The sequence below is a fragment of the Podarcis cretensis genome, assembly GCF_951804945.1.
Source record: "Podarcis cretensis genome assembly, chromosome: 14".
NCBI classification, from domain to species: domain Eukaryota; kingdom Metazoa; phylum Chordata; class Lepidosauria; order Squamata; family Lacertidae; genus Podarcis; species Podarcis cretensis.
Window position 1 is genome coordinate 8,846,231 of NC_137183.1, and position 19,207 is coordinate 8,865,437.

Consider the following 19,207-nt stretch of genomic DNA (forward strand, 5'->3'; position numbering starts at 1 on the left):
GCTTTTGCACTGCTAGGTTGGCAGGAGCAGGGACCGAACAACAGGAGCTCACCCTGTCCCTTTCGGCCACCCGCGTCCCTTTTCACTAGGTCAATAGTTGGGTACAAAATGTACCTAGTGCCAGGTTAATTTCAAACGCTGATTTGAAGAATGCTGTTCTTTGCTGCCTTCTGCATCCTCTTTTGTATGCTGCTCTTGAGCTGCTGGCAGCCTTTTGCTGTTGCTGCTGTGTATCTGCTGTTGCTGCTGTGTATCTGGTGTTATGAGAATTATAAGGCCTAAGATATAAAATAAATGTTCATAAACGTACCAGGCAAACACATACATAAATCAATAAACCACATGTCTAAAACAGTACAGTAAAACAGTCCTAAAGCCATTTTGACTCTTTCAGTGACCTCAAATATTCTTCTGCAGTTTGGATGGAAATGGGAAAAGCCTCTCCATTGTCTCTGTGTTCATAAATCCTGCCTTAAGAGCACATTTGTGTATGAATAGGGTGAGCCTGTGACCTGGGCTCAGGAATTAAGTATTTATCATCACAAAATAATGGCCAGCCTGTCCAGGTAAATCTATTAAAAAGTTTTCTGCCAGTGGTCCTGAGCTAGGTAAAGGTAAAGGGACCCCTGACTGTTAAGTCCAGTCGCGAACGACTCTGGGATTACGGCACTCATCTCGCTTTACTGGCTGAGGGAGCCAGCATACAGCTTTTGGGTCATGTGGCCAGCATGACTAAGCCGCTTCTGGCGAACCAGAGCAGCGCATGGAAACACCATTTACCTTCCTGCCGGAGCGGTACCTATTTATCTACTTGCACTTTGACATGCTTTCAAACTTCTAGGTCAGCAGGAGCAGGGACTGAGCAATGGGAGCTCACCCCGTTGCGGGGATTCGAACCACTGACCTTCTGATCAGCAAGCCCTAGGCTCAGTGATTTAGACCACAGTGCCAACCAGGGTGGCAATTTCAAAAGTCTATATAAAGGCTTGCACACCATGTTTCTGGGTTCCTTCTCCCTCCTGTGTGTGTAGGGGAGCACCCTGTTGCAACAGCTTTAATAAAGATCAGGCTTGCTAGCTGCTTTGCTTCTCAATATTCTCTGGCTGACCTCTGTTATTTTCTTCTACAGATAGAGAACCAACATAAGGATTCTATACGGGCTCTTGGTACCCCATAAGGGAAAAGGAACAGGTTTTTTTTCTTATAACAGGGGCCTGCCATTTTCATCTAGCACCTTCCTCATGCATGCTTCTTAGGAGTAAGTCCTGCTCTGCTCCACAGGAGTTGCTCCCAGGCAGGAGCGCCAAAGGATTGCTCAGCTTCTGCCGCTCTTCCGTGTCACTGTTTGGCAGGCGTTATGTAACTAGCCAAGGAAGAACTACTCCGATAATGCAGTTTTTTTAGAATGGGGGGATTATTGGTGCTTCTCTCCTGCTGTGGCGCCTGGCCAAATCCCTTCCGGTCCCTGGACTATTGACCCGGTGTTGTGAATGGCTCCCTCGCAAGGCATTGTTCAGAGAGGTAGGGAAGCTTCAGAGTGCAGCCACCAGAAAGGAGAGAGGTAAAACAAAGCAGAGAACAGTGGACAAAAGAAAGAGCCCAAGAGATAAGTGGAAGAATGGAAAGGCATTTTATTACTTCTGCTAAAGCAGAATCCCAGGGCTTGAGCTGAAACTGATCTCCTGATATTATCTTCTCAGTCTCTCGGCTTCTAAAGATGTCCCAGCTAATCTCCCGGGGGACCAGAGCATCAGGCCTGCAAATCGGTGTGCCTGTCGGAATAGGAGTTGGAAGGTCAGCTGTTCTTGACACTTCCATCAGCTTTCTTTACCAGTTCTTTAGCCGCTGGCCAGATAGCATGACAGAGAGTCTTGCGGCCTCTTAAAAGAGGAACACCTTTATTACGGCAGAAGCTCCCTCAAGTGTTGCTGCTCTTGTTAATTAACTAAATTAATTAATATACCGCTTATGTGCTGGAATGGCTTCTAAGTAGTTTGGATATTATGAATTTGATTTAAAAAATCCCTCCATAATTAAAACACTCAATGAAACAACCCCACCAAAGCATTAAAACACCCATCTTTCTATTACAGTAGTACCTCGGGTTAAAGACGCTTCAGGTTACAGGTGCTTCAGGTTATAGACTCCGCTAACACAGAAATAGTACCTCGGGTTAAGAACTTTGCTTCAGGATGAGAACAGAAATCACATAACGGAGGTGCGGCGGCAGCAGGAGGCTCCATTAGCTAAATTGGTACCTCAGGTTAAGAACAGTTTCAGGTTAAGAACAGACCTCCAGAACGAATTAAGTTCTTAACCCAAGGTACCACTGTATTATTATTGCAATAAAGCGAACAGGCAGAAGAGCATAACAAAACAGTTTATTGTTGTATTCATTCATTGATTCCCAAAGATGGTGTATGTAGGTCTCCTCCTGCCCATCTCATCCTCACAACAACCCTGTGAGATAGGTTGGGCTGAGAGGCAGTGAGTAACGCAGCATCACCCAGTGAGCTTCATGGCTGAGTGGGGATTCAAACCCTGGTCTCCCAGGTCCTAGTCCAGCACTCTAACCACTATACCACACTGGTTCAGTTGAAAAAGCAATTAAAACAATTACATCACAAGTTCAGGGGAAAGCTCCCTTGTACAGGCGTATCTTCAAGAGTGCCAGTCCTGATGGGGCTTCTCATATTTCACCTGTGTGGGGTTCCACAACACTCCTGCTGTCGTAGTCCCACAAGCTAATAATCATCAGATGTATTATTGCTCTGTCATATATGATGAGTTACAGCTGTATAATATAAACACGTGGTTTGGTGGTGTAAGAGTTGTCAAGAGCAAAGTCAGAGGGAAAGGAAATGCAGAAAGTACAGAGAAAGTGATGATTATAACATAATTAACAGTAGTCATTTACAGAACAGTTGTTGTTGATAACACAGACATTCTGGCATTAGCAGTCAAATGGCCATGTATAGTGTGGTAAATGTCCTTTTTCTCAATTTAGTCCACAAGTGATTGCGTCAGTGCTTTTTTTTCTTAAAAAAAGTGTTTAGGGGTATGCGTTGTCAGGAGCTCAGCCTACTCTTGAGTAGGACCCTGGTAGAGATACATGCCCGACTGGCATGTTCCCTCCCTCCTGGTTGATCGTTCGGGAGCTTCAAAAGCTTTCTTCTGCCCGAACATCACAGCGACTGATGCCAACAGACATCGGCACACGTAGGGATCCGCAGAGTTTGTGCATCATGCGTAACAGACCTCAGCAACTCAGCATTTTGGCTAATCTACTTTATTTACATGTAAACACACATGGAGCACTGCAACATAGCTCCCTCTCTCTCTAGCATCAGACAGCAAAGAGAAAGGACAATAGTCCCACTTCACGGAACACAGTAACACAAACATCCTGTCTCCGTCACTTCCCACTCTGTGGACTCAAAACATATACCATCATGTGACAGACAACAATCCCATGACTGCAGTCATGGAGCAGGAATTCTAACATGTGTACCCCTGCATCCGCCCCCCCCCCGAAAAAAGCACTGGATAGCGCTGAACCTAAACTAGAAATCATGTCGTTTCTAAACTAGAGGCAATTCATAGTCAAAACCACTGTTTCCAAATGCAGATATCAAGGCTAACTGGTTTAAGGAAGCAAGAGGCAAGTCAGCTCCCGCAGGCCTGGCGCTGAGGCCAATCTCTATGCCAAAAAATAAATGGACACAAATGTGATATCAAAACTGGCAATTAGCACTTTCCAAAACAGTACACAAACCTAAAAACAGACAGTTTTCAAAATTTGCAGTTCTCTGAATTTTGCAATGCAGTTTTGGGGCCAACTTACGGGAGCAAAAATGCCTATAGTAGAGTAAAATGTGAATACAAACGCAAACGTCTATGAAAATAACAAATAAGAATGCATTTTATTCTGGAGAACAGCTTTAAAAATGTGTCTGTTAGGCAAAACTGCAGGCAAGCATATGTCAATTAGGAGAAATACTAAAATGCTGGTGTATTTTTAGGAGGTGTTGTTTTACCATCATAAACTATTGGCTAAATTGGGAGGAAAACTGAATTTAGGTTTGGAAAAATGACAAGCTGAAATAGACAGATTTGCCCATTCCTGGGTACGATCCATCAAAAGTCCAGTGCTTTTCAATGGGAGAGCTGAGGATATTTCTCCTGTTGAAATCAGTGGGATTTTTACAGTGGCTGGATGTTTCAAGAGCTGGTCTTGCACTCTATTTGCCTGTATTTTGTTTCTGCAGCAGACGCCCTCAGAGGGAGAACTCACCTGCTTCTTAAATAGGTCAGTCAATATGCAAAGGGGAATTGGAACTGGCTATTGCAGGTAAGAAAAATCGAGATTTTCAGTATCTGCTGAGGCAGCCCATTGGGAAAACAACATCAAAGAGGGGAGGAAGGAAAGAAACCATCCACTTTTATGAAAAGAGAAATAACAAAGGTGAAGAAGGAGAATAATAAGCTATAAATAGTGCAGACTCGCCTTTTTTTCACTCAAGCCATTGCAATGGTTTTGCAGAATTTACTTCTATAAAAATTGATTTGCTGTCCCTATTTCTGTTTGATGGAGGCTTCATTTTTACTCCAACTCTTGCCGTGCTGTGGCTGATTAGCTGTATGGAAGGTGATGTCAGCAGGCCCAGTGGGTACTGGAGCTGTTGACAGTGTAAACACGACTGCGCTAGGAGGACCAATGGTCCAACTCAATATAAGGCAGCCTCCTATTCTTCGAAGGGACGCGGGTGGCGCTGTGGGTAAAACCTCAGTGCCTAGGGCTTGCCGATCGCATGGTCAGCGGTTCGAATCCCCGCGGCGGGGTGAGCTCCCGTCTTTCAGTCCCAGCTCCTGCCCACCTAGCAGTTCGAAAGCACCCTTAAGTGCAAGTAGATAAATAGGTACCGCTTTATAGCGGGAAGGTAAGCGGCGTTTCCGTGTGCTGCGCTAGTGCCGGTTCGCCAGAGCAGCTTCGTCACGCTGGCCACGTGACCCAGAAGTGTCTCCGGACAGTGCTGGCCCTCAGCCTCTTAAGTGAGATGGGTGCACAACCCTAGAGTCGGACACGACTGGACTGTACGGGCAGGGGTATCTTTACCTTTACCTATTCTCCAAAAGATTGTACTTTTCTTTTATACACATCCAGTATTCTCATTCTCTCTCTCTCTCTCTCTCTCTCTCTCTCTCCCTCCCCTATTACGGATTTGGGGTTTGCCTCTTTAATTGACAGCTCTACTTGTACTGCTTCATTTCAGAACAAGATAGGGAGACTTGCAAATGCAGACAACCTTGCAATCTCATTAGCAACGAGCATGGAGTTGCTATTAAAGTTGTGAAAAGAATAATGGGCGTCAAGCAAAACAAAGCCAAAAAAATGGTTTGTTGTTGTTTAGTCGTTTAGTCGTGTCCGACTCTTCGTGACCCCATGGACCAGAGAACGCCAGGCACTCCTGTCCTCCACTGCCCCCTGCAGCTTGGTCAGACTCATGCTGGTAACCTCGAAAACACTATCCAACCATCTCGTCCTCTGTCGCCCCCTTCTCCTTGTGCCCTCCATCTTTCCCAACATCAGGGTCTTCTCCAGGGAGTCTTCTCTTCTCATGAGGTGGCCAAAGTACTGGAGCCTCAGCTTCACAATCTGTCCTTCCAGTGAGCACTCAGGGCTGATTTCCTTCAGAATGGAGAGGTTTGATCTTCTTGCAGTCCATGGGACTCTCAAGAGTCTCCTCCAGCACCAGAATTCAAAAGCATCAATTCTTCGGCGATCAGCCTTCTTTATGGTCCAGCTCTCACTTCCATACATCACTACTGGGAAAACCATGGCTTTAACTATACGGACCTTTGTTGGCAAGGTGATGTCTCTACTACGGCCTATTAACAAACAAATTGGGGTAGACAAGTTGGCTCCTGCCCACTCTTGTTTTCTGTCTCCAGCATCATTTGTTTATTAGCGCCAGGACAAGGCTGCATTTCACGCAAAATCACCTCGTAGGGTAGTCACAAATGAACAAAAAGAGCCTTCCTTATCTGGAGAGTGAATGTTGTTGTTGTCATAATGGTCTTGGGCTCTGACTTTCCCTCTGCAAGGATTGTGGACTTGGAGTAGTAATGGCTGGTACCCACTGGCACTGGCAGGGCCAAATGCAGGGAAGCCAGTGGTAAGTGCTAGCAACAGACAGACACAACTAGTCCCAGTTTTGTCCCCATTCTCCACCCTGCTGAGTTCTACAGTGTGGTGCAGTGGTTAAGAGCAGTGGACTCGTAATCTGGTGAACTGGGTTTGCTTCCCCTCTCCTCCTCATGCAGCTGCTGGGTGACCTTGGGCCAGTCACACTTCTCTGAAGTCTCTCAGCCCCACTCACCTCACAGAGTGTTTGTTGTGGAGGAGGAAGGGAAAGGAGGTTGTTAGCCACTTTCAGACTCCTTAGGGTAGTGATAAAGTGGGATATCAAATCCAAACTCTTCTTCTTCTTCTACAAAGGCAGCACAGACACTAAGGTGGAGGGAGCTAACAGCTAGGAGCAGTTGTATATAAGAAGGTAACAGAGGGAAGGCAGGTTGAGGTTGGTGGGGCAGTTCTTCCTAATGGACTAGCCTCTGTTGACTTGCAGGTCTAATCAGAGAGTAAGAGGGGAATTGCCCGGGGAGTCATTCTGTCAACACCTTTCTAGTCTGAGGAGTTTGCACTGCTGCGCTCTGAGGACTCCAGTCCAGAAGCTACAACAGAGCTAGCATCTCCTATGTGCCTCGGGAGTTCCTGGCTGCTGACCCAAGCAAGGCTTCTTTTACTGGCGTTAAGAACTCAGACCAAGCTGTAGCCCTGCTTCAGGTTCAGTCTAGGGCTGCCAACTGCTGAAGCAACGTTCTCAACTTGCCCTGGCTGGAGCTGCACACAGAGCTGGCCACCCAGAACTCCTTGCCTCATCTGTCTCGGTGAAACAGGTCTCAGTGTTTCGATTTCTGGGAATGGAGTTGAGAGATGACCTAACTTGGGGAGAAAACAGCAAAGACCTGATGAAGAGAGCACAGGAGAGGTTATATTTTCTGAGAATCCTCCGGAAAAATAATCTCTCAAAGGACCTGTTGATGGCATTTTACCATTGTGCTGTTGAGAGTGTATTAACTTATGGTCTGTGTTTGTGGTTTGGGAGCTGCACGGTCAGGGAAAAAGCAATGCTGTCCAGGGTTGTAAAGACTGCGGAGAGAATAATTGGGTGCACTTTTCCCACCTTGGATCAAATCTATGCTTCCAGGTTCCATAAGAAAGCTGCAGAGATAGTGCAGGAAAGTGCACACCCCAGAAACTATCTCTTTCAGCTTCTGCCTTCTGGAAGAAGGTCCAGGGTTATAAAGACTAGGACTTGCTGCCTGAGAAACAATTTCTACCCAAATGCGATTTTGGTTTTAAACACAGTGTAAGGTAGTCTTTATGTTGGTATATTGTATTCAATTATGGGGTATCAGAGTTTTTAGGGGCTGACCAGGCTGGGAAAGCTGGGATAGCAGGCTTGTGGGTTTTTGAATGTCAGGTGTAGATTTTTTCAATTTCGTTGTTCTGTATGGGACAATGACAATAAAGATTATTGTATTGTCTGTTGGAGCCATTCCTTGGATCTGAACAAGTACGATCAAGCATCCTGTTTGATCCTGGACCCATCTGGTCCAGCAACCTGTTCTCATGGTGGCCAACCAGAGATTCCCAAGTAAAATCTGCAAGGAGGACCCTTGCAGCATTTCCCACACTTTCATTACTGAAAAGGCTACAGAAAATTGAGCAATTGCACAGCCTGATTAATAACCTGCTCTTTTTATTAGCATGTATATGTGTCATGGACATTTTGCCAGCTTATTTTTAACACGGTAGTTTGCCCTTCAGATCCAACTCACGACAAGTGGAAAATGAAAGGCTTAAGTTTTATAAGGGGTTTCCCCCCCATTTATCATCACTGGACTGATCTCATCTGTTCAAGGACTCATTTGTCCAAGATTGAGAGCCAGAAGAATTTGCCTTAAAAAAATCCAGCTAGCCATAAGTGATGTAATGTAACTCTTCCATTTATGTCCTACATACATCATCCTATATTCTAATTCTGATTCAATTCTCTTGAGTGCCATTGCTTCTGCAGCCAAAAGGGTAGCAGGCCTCATGAGAAGGAGACAGCAGTAAATTCAGAGTAAGCCAGAGGAGGAGGAGGAGGAGGAGGAGTAAGATGCTGACTGTCTGTTAAGGAGTGGAAATAGCTGGTGGTCACTTATTTCTCCCGTGTCCAGAATGGAAATCAACCCAATTGATATTCAGTTGTTGTCGCTGCTTTCAGTATGCAGGCAATATATATTTGATTACGTGTCCTGCCCTCAATTTGCATTGCATTTCCTCTGCATTGAAATGAATGGGGTAGAATAAAATAATGACAACATAATTTTTGCAGTTTACATAATTATGTATGCGACCTCATTACACCACAGTGGACAGCGATCATTTTCAGCAGATGATGAATTGTAGCAGAATAGAAACAGTGCTGCGTGAATTGAATCTAACACAGATCACCATCTTACTGCCCAGATGAGAAAACAAGGGCCAGAGTGTGGCCTGCCACATGTGCTGGGCCAGTGACATTTGTGACAGCCTTATGGTCATCGTGGCAGTCATGAAGTCCCAAACCACCCGCCTTGGCATGTATGTTGAAGTCCTCTGGAACCAGCAGTCTGGGAGTCCTCAACACTGCCTCTGAGACCAGCTCAGTCAGATCAGGCAGGGAGACAGATGGTTGGGGCAGCGAACCAGCAGAAAGGGTTGTATCCAATGTCAGTCCTGCTCAGAGTCAGTGGTGGTAGGTAGATTAGTGGGAGAAGGGAAGAGACCCCAACCAGACCCACAGGCAGAACCAACTCATTCTAGTTTTGTCCCCATCCTCCTCCTGCCTGCTGAGTTAAGGGGAACACTGACACTAAAGAGAAGGAAGCTGGCAGGCTGTAAGTAAGAAGGCAGACAGGTGGGGCAGTGCCCCTTTGCCCTAATAAATCAACCTCCAGGAAATTGCATCAATCATTGTGCCATCCAGCAGAGCTTTTCCGGGCAGTGTGGGGCCTCTTGCAGTCTGGCCTTAAGGAGGTGGCCGAACTGACAGTAGCTCCCTGTGACTTGTTTGCAAAGCGTTTTGAGGATCATATTGCTTGACTCCACTGTTACAGCAGATGAATTTCAAGGGGTGTCCAGAGCACTGTCTAGTCTTGTTGCATTGGATGAGTTTCAGCTAGTAAGGCAGGGGTTGGCAACCTGTCGCCCATGGGCCACAAGTGGCCCATGGGGGTCGTTTAAATGGACCCTGAGCCAACCCCGAACCGAGCCGCCCGCTTGGCGAGTCTCCACGTTCTGCTCTAAACCTGCGCAGCGCGGAGCAGGGACTCGCTTCCACAGCGCCAGAAATTGTGTCTGTGCAGATGCAGACACCAGAAATCATGTCTGCACAGACGCAGTCTGGCCCACGGAGCAATCTCTGCAGGAGTGAACCGGCCCAGGCGAGGTAAACCTTGCCGGCCCCTGTAGTAAGGCTTGGGGATTTGGACATGGTGCTTGAATTGGTCAGGGCAACCAGTTGTGTTCTGGAACCTTGCCCCTCTTGGCTCATAAAAACTAGCAGAGAGAGGGCAGTTGGCTGGGCTAGGCAGGTGATTCATGCCTCCTCCTGAAAGGAATTGGTCCTTGCCTGCTTGAAGGAGACAATAAGACCACTCCTGAAGAAACCCTCCCCTTCTTGGGCAAGGTTCCTGAGTGGGTAGTTGCAGGCCTGGACCGGGTGCTATTGGAGGAAACTTAGATCTATTTCAGTCATGGTTTTGGCACAGAAAGTGCTTTGGTTGCCCTGCATGATGACCTCTGTCAGAAGGGAGACAGGGGAAATGTGCTCCTCTTAGTTCTCCTTGACGTATCAGTGACTTTTGACACCATCAACCATGGTATCCTTCTTGAGCAGCTGTCAGAGCTAGAGATGGGTGGCATTGCTTTCCCGTTGTTCCAGTCCTACTTGGATGGTTGTTTCTAGGTGATGCTTGGGGAATGCTCATTGGTCCTATGAAGCCTTCAATATGGGGGTTCCTCAGGGTTCAATTTTATCCGCTATGCTCTTTAACATCTACATGAATCCGCTGGTTGGGGTTATCTGGAGGTTTGGAGTACATTGTCAGGAATATGACGACAACACATGGATCTACTTCTCCTTTGCATCTGCAAGTGAGGCAGTGGAAGTGCTGGACCAGTGTCTTGCCTCGGTAATGGACTGGATGAGAGCCAACAAACTGAAGCTCAATCCAGATTAAGAGTGAGGCACTGCTAGTGGCTGCCCCTGACTGCAGCTGCTATCATCCCTGACCATTGGAGTCCAGCAGCATCTGGAGGAAGGCAGGTGGGGCAAGGTTGGTGCAAATTGTCAATTGTTCCCAATGTGAGATCACCGCAACATAAGGACCTCTTTCCGCTGCAAAATGAAAGCTGCAGAGTTGACTACTATATCAGCCAAACAAATTCAATACAGGGCAAACAATTTGGCTGGAATAGCAGAAAATTTAGCAAGGATGACATCTGTCACCAAGGGCTAGTTTTGCTTATGGAGACATAAATCCGAGGAGACAAACGAAATGCTGCCGTTTTGGTACGTGTAGCTTTCTATATTTGGCGTCTGAGGTCAGGATTTGTTTTTTTATAAGGCAATAATTTATCCACAAATGTTCAGCAGCATGCAGGTGTTTTTTCTTTAAAAGCGGTAATTCACTTTAGCTTTGTACAAGAGAAATACCAAAGAACACTCCTCCCTTTATCACATTAAATGTGGGGGGTGGGGGGCAGATATTTAAGGGGCTGAGGGGCAGCCCAATCCTCTAAGTCCACCTTTAGCTGTCATAGTGCAGTGATTTGTACTGCTGTTGTGAAACCAACATCCATCACATGGCAAATAATTCCTCTTCCATTAAATCTGAACCCCAAAACAATACGCAGATTGAAATACAACCACCCTCAAAATGCCCATTTCTCTGAATTTTGCCATGCAGCTCACCAACCAAATAACGTGTATAACAATGAATGCACAAGGGTAAAGTGTGCAATAAAACATATATTAGTGAACATACAATACAAAGTGCATTAAGTTATGGGACATTGTTTTGCAAAATTGTTTATATTAGGCAAAATTGCATACAAAAATTGTGTCTATTAGGGAGAAATTCACACTAAAATGCTGGTGAGGATTTTTTTTCCATTAAAAAATGAAAACTTACCGTATTTTTCGCCCTATAGGACGCACTTTTTCCCCTCCAAAAATGAAGGGGAAATGTGTGTGCGTCCTATGGGGCGAATGCAGGCTTTCGGTGAAGCCTGGAGAGCGAGAGGGGTCGGTGCGCACCGACCCCTCTCGCTCTCCAGGCTTCGTGGACCTCTCTGCAAGCAGCGGGAGCGCTCCCGCTGCTTGCGGAGAGTTGCCTGCGTGCTGAAGCCTGCGCGCGCTGAGCTCAGCGTGTCCAGGCTTCGCGGACCTCTCTGCAAGCAGCGGGAGCCAGCGCTGGGCTCCCACAGCTTGCAGAGAGCTGCCTGTTTGGGGGCTGGGGTCGGGGGAAGCTCGGGCGGGACTGGGGGGGAAATAATTTTTTCCCTTTATTTCCCCCCCAAAAAACTAGGTGCGCCTTATGGGACGGTGCGTCCTATAGGGCGAAAAATACGGTATGTGGAAGTATGGGGAAATGGGTAATGGAGAGAAACTCAAACTGATAGATTCATCCATCCCTATTCCTGACAAATTCTCCATTTATCCATTAAGCGCTGTGGTCTAAACCACAGAGCCTAGGGCTTGCCGATCAGAAGGTTGGCGGTTCGAATTCCCGCGACGGGGTGAGCTCCTGTTCTTCGGTTCCAGCTCCTGCCCACCTAGCAGTTTGAAAGCACATCAAAGTGCAAGTAGATAAATAGGTACCGCTCTGGCGGGAAGGTAAACAGCGTTTCCATGCGCTGCTCTGGTTCGCCAGAAGCGGCTTAGTCATGCTAACCACATGACCCGGAAGCTGTCTGTGGACAAATGCCGGCTCCCTTGGCCTATACAGTGAGATGAGCGTGCAACTCCAGAGTCCTCCGCGACTGGACCTAATGGTCAAGAATACCTTTACCTTTATTATTGTTACAGAGCAATCCACACATCCCTGATGCTGTGCCAGGCTGGATAGACTGGGTGAAGGTACTGCTCTCTAAAGCACAGGAGCAGCCCCCTCCCCTCCAATAGCAGCCTTGTTTGCTTGTCAATAAGCCCCTTGTATATGAAATCTTCAGCCTTTCAAGCTACTTGACAGGCAGAATCGCAACAGGTAATGAAGCATTCCGTAGCTTAGAGATGCAATTGAGAAAGCTGCACATTTTCATCTCTTCTCCTTGCAAAGCTTTAGATGCTGTTCCAGAAAAAAAAAATGGTAGCAGTTCTGGGCACTGTGAGTAACGGAGTCTGTGGTCCTCTGGATGTTGCTGAACTCCATCTCCCATCATCCCTGACCATTGGCTATGTGGGATGGGACTGGGGATCTGATAACATCAAAAAGGGACCACAGTTTCCCTGCCAAGTTGCCTGTCCAACCTTTCAAATAAATGTTCTTATGCCTTGAACTTCAAAAAGGGCTAAGAGTAGAGAGGAAGAGGGTTTCATGGTTGTCAGGTAAAAAAGTTAAAGGGTCCCTGGATGGTAAAGTCCAGTCAAAGGAGACTATTGGGTGTGGCACTCATCTCGCTTCAGGCCAAGGTCTTTCTGGGTCACGTGGCCAGCAGGACTAAGCCCAGTATTGTCAGCTTCAAACAGAGGAAACAGGTCTCTTCTCTCCTCAAAACCAGGGGAGGTACCGTATTTTTTGCTCTATAAGACTCACTTTTTCCCTCCTAAAAAGTAAGGGGAAATGTGTGTGCGTCTTATGGAGCGAATGCAGGCTGTGCAACTATCCCAGAAGCCAGAACAGCAAGAGGGATTGCTGCTTTCACTGCGCAGCGATCCTTCTTGCTGTTCTGGCTTCTGAGATTCAGAATATTTTGTTTGTTTGTTTTCCTCCTCCAAAAACTAGGTGCGTCTTGTGGTCTGGTGTGTCTTATAGAGTGAAAAATACGGTATATGGCTGACCAAAATGCATCCAGACCCATTTGCCTTAAGGGATAAATGAAAAAAGCAACCTGTTTCTCTTTGTCACCTGTTTTATGTCTGTCTGTGTGTCATTTGAACACACCCTTTTCCTCCCAGCACAGGTGCAGATCACTTGCCCCAGAAAATTTCTCCCCACCTCCTTACATTGCTCTGTCTTGTCTAGTTCTTCCTCCCACTTGCTTTTTCTCCCTCCCACCCTGATAATCCCTCCACACCTGAAATCGAGCAAACCTTGAGGAAGTACAAATTGAAGGGCATTCGGTACTTAGAATTCTTCAGCCCTGGAACTTGAAGGGGGGAAAGCTAAGCGATCTTGCCAATTTTTTGCTCTCTTCATCTTTTGCTTCCTGTCACCCACTTTCCAAACCTACTGCCCGCCCCCGCCCCCGCAAAAGAATTATCCTCGTCAAAGAAACATGAGAGATAATCAGTGGGATTACGGGCTTTAGAGAAAAGATTGATAAAAACCAATCGGTTAACATTCACTCAGTTTATATTGAATTTTAAGGGAAAGGAAAAGATGAAATATTTTAGAACTACCGTTTTGCAAATGGTCATACAGCAGTTCCAAGGACACTGCCCAGAGGATTATAGGGGTTTAAATAGAGAAATATACTTAAGTGAGACCCTCAATATGTTGTCATGTGTCCTGGCCTCTAAAAGGAGTGCTCCTGTTGAGGGTTTCCACCAGCCTTGTAAGTCCACCAGAATAAAAGCTGCAAGGGGTTTAAAGCTGCTAAATTTATCCCTCCCTATTTTTGCATCAGTCATTTCCAGCTGACACTGAACAGTTCATGTCTCCTGCAGGCCACCAGTAAGTTCAGTTTTCACTCGACTATGTTTTTTCTTTCTGACCCCTTTTGGGTTTCCCTTTTTAAAATGTTCTGTATTTCTCCATAGGTCAGGGTTCATCCAAGGATGCAAATACGCCTTTCATTTTTGATTGGCCCTGTTGTGGCTCCAATGCTGCTGGCACAAAACCACAATTCCAAGTGTTTAAAGTCCTAAACAGCTTCAGCCCTATATACCTGAAGGAGGGTCTCCACCCCCATTGTTCAGCCCAGACACTGACTGAGGGCCTTCTGGCAGTTCACTCACTGTGCAAAGTGAAATAACAGGGAACCAGGCAAAGGGCCTTCTCAGTAGTGGTGCCAGCCCTGTGGGATGAACTCCCATTGGATGTCAAGGAAATAAGTAACTATACAAGCTTTAAAGGTAAAGGTAAAGGTACCCCTGCCCGTACGGGCCAGTCTTGACAGACTCTGGGGTTGTGCGCCCATCTCACTTAAGAGGCCAGGGGCCAGCGCTGTCCGGAGACACTTCCGGGTCACGTGGCCAGCGTGACATCGCTGCTCTGGCGAGCCAGAGCCGCACACGGAAACGCCGTTTACCTTCCCGCTGGTAAGCGGTCCCTATTTATCTACTTGCACCCGGAGGTGCTTTCAAACTGCTAGGTTGGCAGGCGCTGGGACCGAGCAGCGGGAGCGCACCCCGCCGCAGGGATTCGAACCGCCAACCTTTCGATCGGCAAGCCCTAGGCGCTGAGGCTTTAACCCACAGCGCCACCTGCGTCCCTATACAAGCTTTATAAGACATCTAAAGACAGTCCTGTATGGAGAAGTTTTTAACGTTTAACATTTTATTATTATTTTTATATGCTGGAAGCCACCCAGAGTGGCTGGGGCAACCCGGTCAGATGGGTGGGGTATGCATGTATAAATAATAATAATAATAATAATAATAATGCTGATGCATTAGATTTTGTCGACAGCAATTTCTTAATTGTGGTCTTTCCCTAACAGCTTGAGACAACAACAAAATACGGGTGCAGGAAGACAAGAACTGCAACAAGATCACAGGCAACTTCTGGGCAATGAAAGTCATGTGGAACATGATAAGCAAGCCAACATGGTAAGTAGAGTGGTACTGTAGTAGTGCTTATAGCAGGACCAAGTTCGAATCTCCACTCAGTTGCAAAGTTCATTGGTTGACCTTGGGCTGGTCACAATCTCTCCGCCAACCTACCTCAAGGCTGAACGTGAAGATATGGGGAAAGAGAAGAGAGCAATTCAGGCAACTCAACTGAATGTCTGGATAGAGTTCTGGTAAAAAAAGCTGCTTCGTGTTTTCATGCTTACAATTACTACCAGAAATATTGCAAACACTCATATATGTGTGTGATGATGGATAACAGAAAAACAGCCTCAAAGTCAGGCTTTTATCAGTGTTTTATTTTTAAAAACAGGTGAATCCACTTTTTTATACACATCATTGCACTTCAACAAGTACACACATCACGAGTTCATGCATCTACAGGTATGCCACAATCTAAGAACCCTGTTATGTCTGTGACTCTACAATCAATCTTTAAATCAACATGAAAACTTAATGTCAAACGGAAACAAACCAGTTGCATAGAGTATCACCATGCTCTAACATTAGCATTTAAGCAAAGTAAATTATAAAATTCTGCCTGAATTGAATGTACAAGAAGAATGTGAACACATCAGTGCAAAAGGATGAGAAATTTACATGATTTAACAAAAAAAAATCACTTAAAAAGTAATCATAATATTTATAAACTAAAGATTTTTACTGCAGCTCATCACCACCAATCAAACTATTCCAGTTCTTGCAGTCTTTGATAATATAACCAAGCCTGTCTTTATAGATTAAGCCCTTAGAATAATTTATGTAGCTTCTCTTAAGTACTAGACATAATTCACTTATCTCTCAGACATAGAATATAAGGAATGAATTCAGCATCTTAAAAATCAAACATTTACTGTAATTTGGTTTCCCCTCCCAAAAATATAAATATATACTGTATATATTTTAGGTTTTGCTGTACTTTTACAAAAGTTATCACTAGATGGCAGCAGTGCATCTTTGAGCTTTGCTAGTCTTAACAGCTACATTAAGTAAAAAATGCTGCATGCATGATTGGACTTTTTTACTTGTAATACTTAATAGTCTCAAAGAAAAGAAAGCAACAGTCACAGCACATCAAGCCAAAAATTGTTTACACCCTCTATACTGAAGCATTATTAAATGTGTTGGCTAGGTCATCCTTACTGGAGAGGCTAAATAAGGCATGCTTTAGACAGTCATTGTTGCTCACTTGAAAAGAAAAAAACATCAGAGATGGGACTGGAGTGTGAAAACCAACCATTTCAATTATCCAATCTAGCCGGTGATATTCCCTTCAGTCTCTCATTCTTAAAGCTCTGAAAAATGAGAACAGTTCAGTGGTTAACTACATCACAAATATGTCATCCAAAAAAGCACAGTAGAAAACATCTGAAGCCAAGCAAACTGCATTTATATCTGCTTTTAATGGTTCTTTACCATATGGTATCTAATCACCTGAACTATCAGAAAGGAAAGTTATGTAGTAAAAAATATGTTCAGAAAGCACCAGATAAAAATTCCAAACTGTTTACAGTTTGCTAACATGTTAAGTGCTAAATAGTATTACAAAAACACAGTATCACATGCATGACAAAAGTCTAATTCTATTTGTTCACCGTTGTAATAATTGTTTTCTCAAATTGTACCTTATGTGCCATGTAAAATTATTATTATTATTATTAAGAAGAAGTATCACACAATTAGAGCAGGACGATAAAAACATTCAACCACACTGAAAGCTCAACAGAATAAAAAGGTCTCAAGAGCATGCCTGAAGCGTAAAGGGAACCGACTGCCCTGTCAAGAGTTCTATAGGCTCATGTGGAAGGAGGTGGTCCTTCAGATACTGTGGTCCCAAACCATTTAGGGCTTTGCAGGCAAGAGCCAACATTTGAATTAAGCCTTGCCACGAACTACAAGCCAGAGCAGATGAAACAAAACTGCATTCTGGAGACAAGCGTGGCAGCCACACATTTTGCAGCAGCTCACATTTCCAAATGCTTTTCAGAGGCAGGCTCACATAAAGCACATTACTGTGAACCAATCTGGGTGTGACCAGGGCATGTATAAGTGTCCATATTTGTTTTATCTAGGAACAGCTGGCTCACCTGTTGAAGCTTTGCAAAAATCACTCCTGGCCATAGCCACCACCTGGCATCAAAGAGCAAAGCTAGGTCAAAAAGTACTCCCTGATCTATGCACTCGCAAAGTACAACCCCCTCTCAGAAAATTGTTTCCAACGCAACTTTTCTAGTTCTTCCCAACTTCACTTTACAGTCTGTCCTGTGCAGCTACAGGTGCCTTTGCGCACTGATTTCAACAAGTATGTTGAGACCTAATTCTGCAATAGATCGGATTCCCTCTCTTGTCTAGTTAAGTTTGTCCTTCATTTCTTTACCTAGGGTTTAAAAAAGTCACAATACAATATATATAAATATATAGTTGACAGAACTCAGATTTTAGAGACAGGCTTACATTAGCATTATTTTAATTTGTGTTTCTCTGGCGTAGATTTTTGTCTTTATGGTTGTTTGTGGAGTTGGTTTTCCTAGAGAAGAAAAAAAAGGCATGGAATTAAACTTGTGAAAAATAAAGTCAGCATGAATAAACCTTTTTAAGATACTGAATGGAATGAAAACAGCACAAAAGAAAAGCAGCATTTGTACAAAAGTGGCAAGAGTCTTATGGATAGAAAAGTGGTCAGATTCCGTAACAGTCCCTTTATAGCAGTCAGACAGCTGAATGAACAATTTAGACTTTTCACACCGCACATCAGTTTCTGGGCGATTATGGGCAATAACTGGTTCAATTTGCATTTCCTTGCTTCTCAGCTTTTAATAATTGGCCCAACCTTATATGTCAACACTATTTATCGATGGTGTCACCTTTGGATTCCTCCTGGCTATGTCAACTGTTAAGCCACCTGGAAAGGGGCTTGTCACTTTTATACTTTTAACACAGGATTGCTCAACACCAGCAATTCTATTGTCTTCACTGCATAATCCATCTATGATGCTAATCTTTCCACAGTAACTTAATAAACAAGTCTGTTAAATTATTATGGGATTTGTAAGGAACATGTTGCACTGGAATAGAGAAGTTATTTTTTAAGCAGGCTTTGCTCTTTGCAAATCAAAGAACATTAAGAACTGCTCTGCTGGATCAGACTTAGTTGAGCATATTGCTTTTCCAGTGGCCATTCAGATTCCTTCAGGAAACCCAAACTTTGAAGACAACAGCCCACCCTGTGCAAACTACCTATGAATCTGGAGATTATGCCTAGTACTGTAGCTATCAAAAGGGATTTGATGTATTCTATAATGGTGAAATTGCTGTATTCTTTTTTTATAAACCTTCTTCCTCACTTCTCTATAAAACAGCCAGTTAAAGATAAAAACAAAGTATTAGTGTTAGTTGAACAAGACAAGACCGACAACATGTAAAACAGCAAAAGCCACACTGAAATAAACCCAAACTCAGAAATCCAATCCTAGCATTTGTATACTGGAAAAGTTTTAACTGTTGCACACTCTTAACTTTGAACTGCATATTCTATTTTTATATTGTTCTGTGATTAAGTTATTGTGCTGGGAAATTTTGAACTATTTCTGTTTTTAACTCTGATATTGTATTTTATAGGGTTGCGTTTTGATGTTTTGAAAACATTATGGAAGGAGCCTTGTGAGGGCAGTGTGTCCTGAAAGGTTTAATAAAGGTGTATTAAATAAGCAGCAGTGCCAACTCTCCAAAGATCAGTTCTTCTTTACTCTCTGAATTCAGCATCAATTCAGGCCACTGGCATTCCTATGATTTATTCTAAGGCCTAACGCAGTAATTTTTCAAACTGGGTTTTGAGCTCCCTGGGTTCCTTGGACGATGCAGGGGTTTCTGAATGGGAAGTACAATTGTGCCAGAGAAACTTCCTTGGAAGATAGCTTGTTCATCATTATCAGTCCTCCTTTGCAATGTGAAGCCATGGAGTGTAAAATGCAAGCTCAGCTCACACAAGGCAGTGGCAAGGTCTAAAACACTTGCCCAAAGCTCTCCAAGACCCATGTAAATGCTCTTGATTAAATTTATATTTATTTAAAATATTTATACCCCACTCTGCATTACCC

General features: G+C 44.5%; 1 protein-coding gene across 2 annotated transcripts in view; it reads right to left on the reverse strand.

The window, feature by feature from the left end:
- Positions 1-15,388: 15,388 nt before the first annotated feature.
- The window catches only part of NPTN (neuroplastin), a 47,689-nt gene continuing 43,870 nt past the window's right edge, over positions 15,389-19,207 (reverse strand). For both annotated transcript variants that reach the window (XM_079953427.1, XM_079953428.1), the window contains 2 exons: positions 17,565-17,637; positions 15,389-16,405 (listed from right to left, as the gene is read on the reverse strand). In XM_079953427.1, the coding sequence (XP_079809553.1) occupies positions 17,577-17,637 (61 nt within the window). In that variant the 3' untranslated portion in view covers positions 15,389-16,405; positions 17,565-17,576. The remainder of the gene's footprint in view (positions 16,406-17,564; positions 17,638-19,207) is intronic.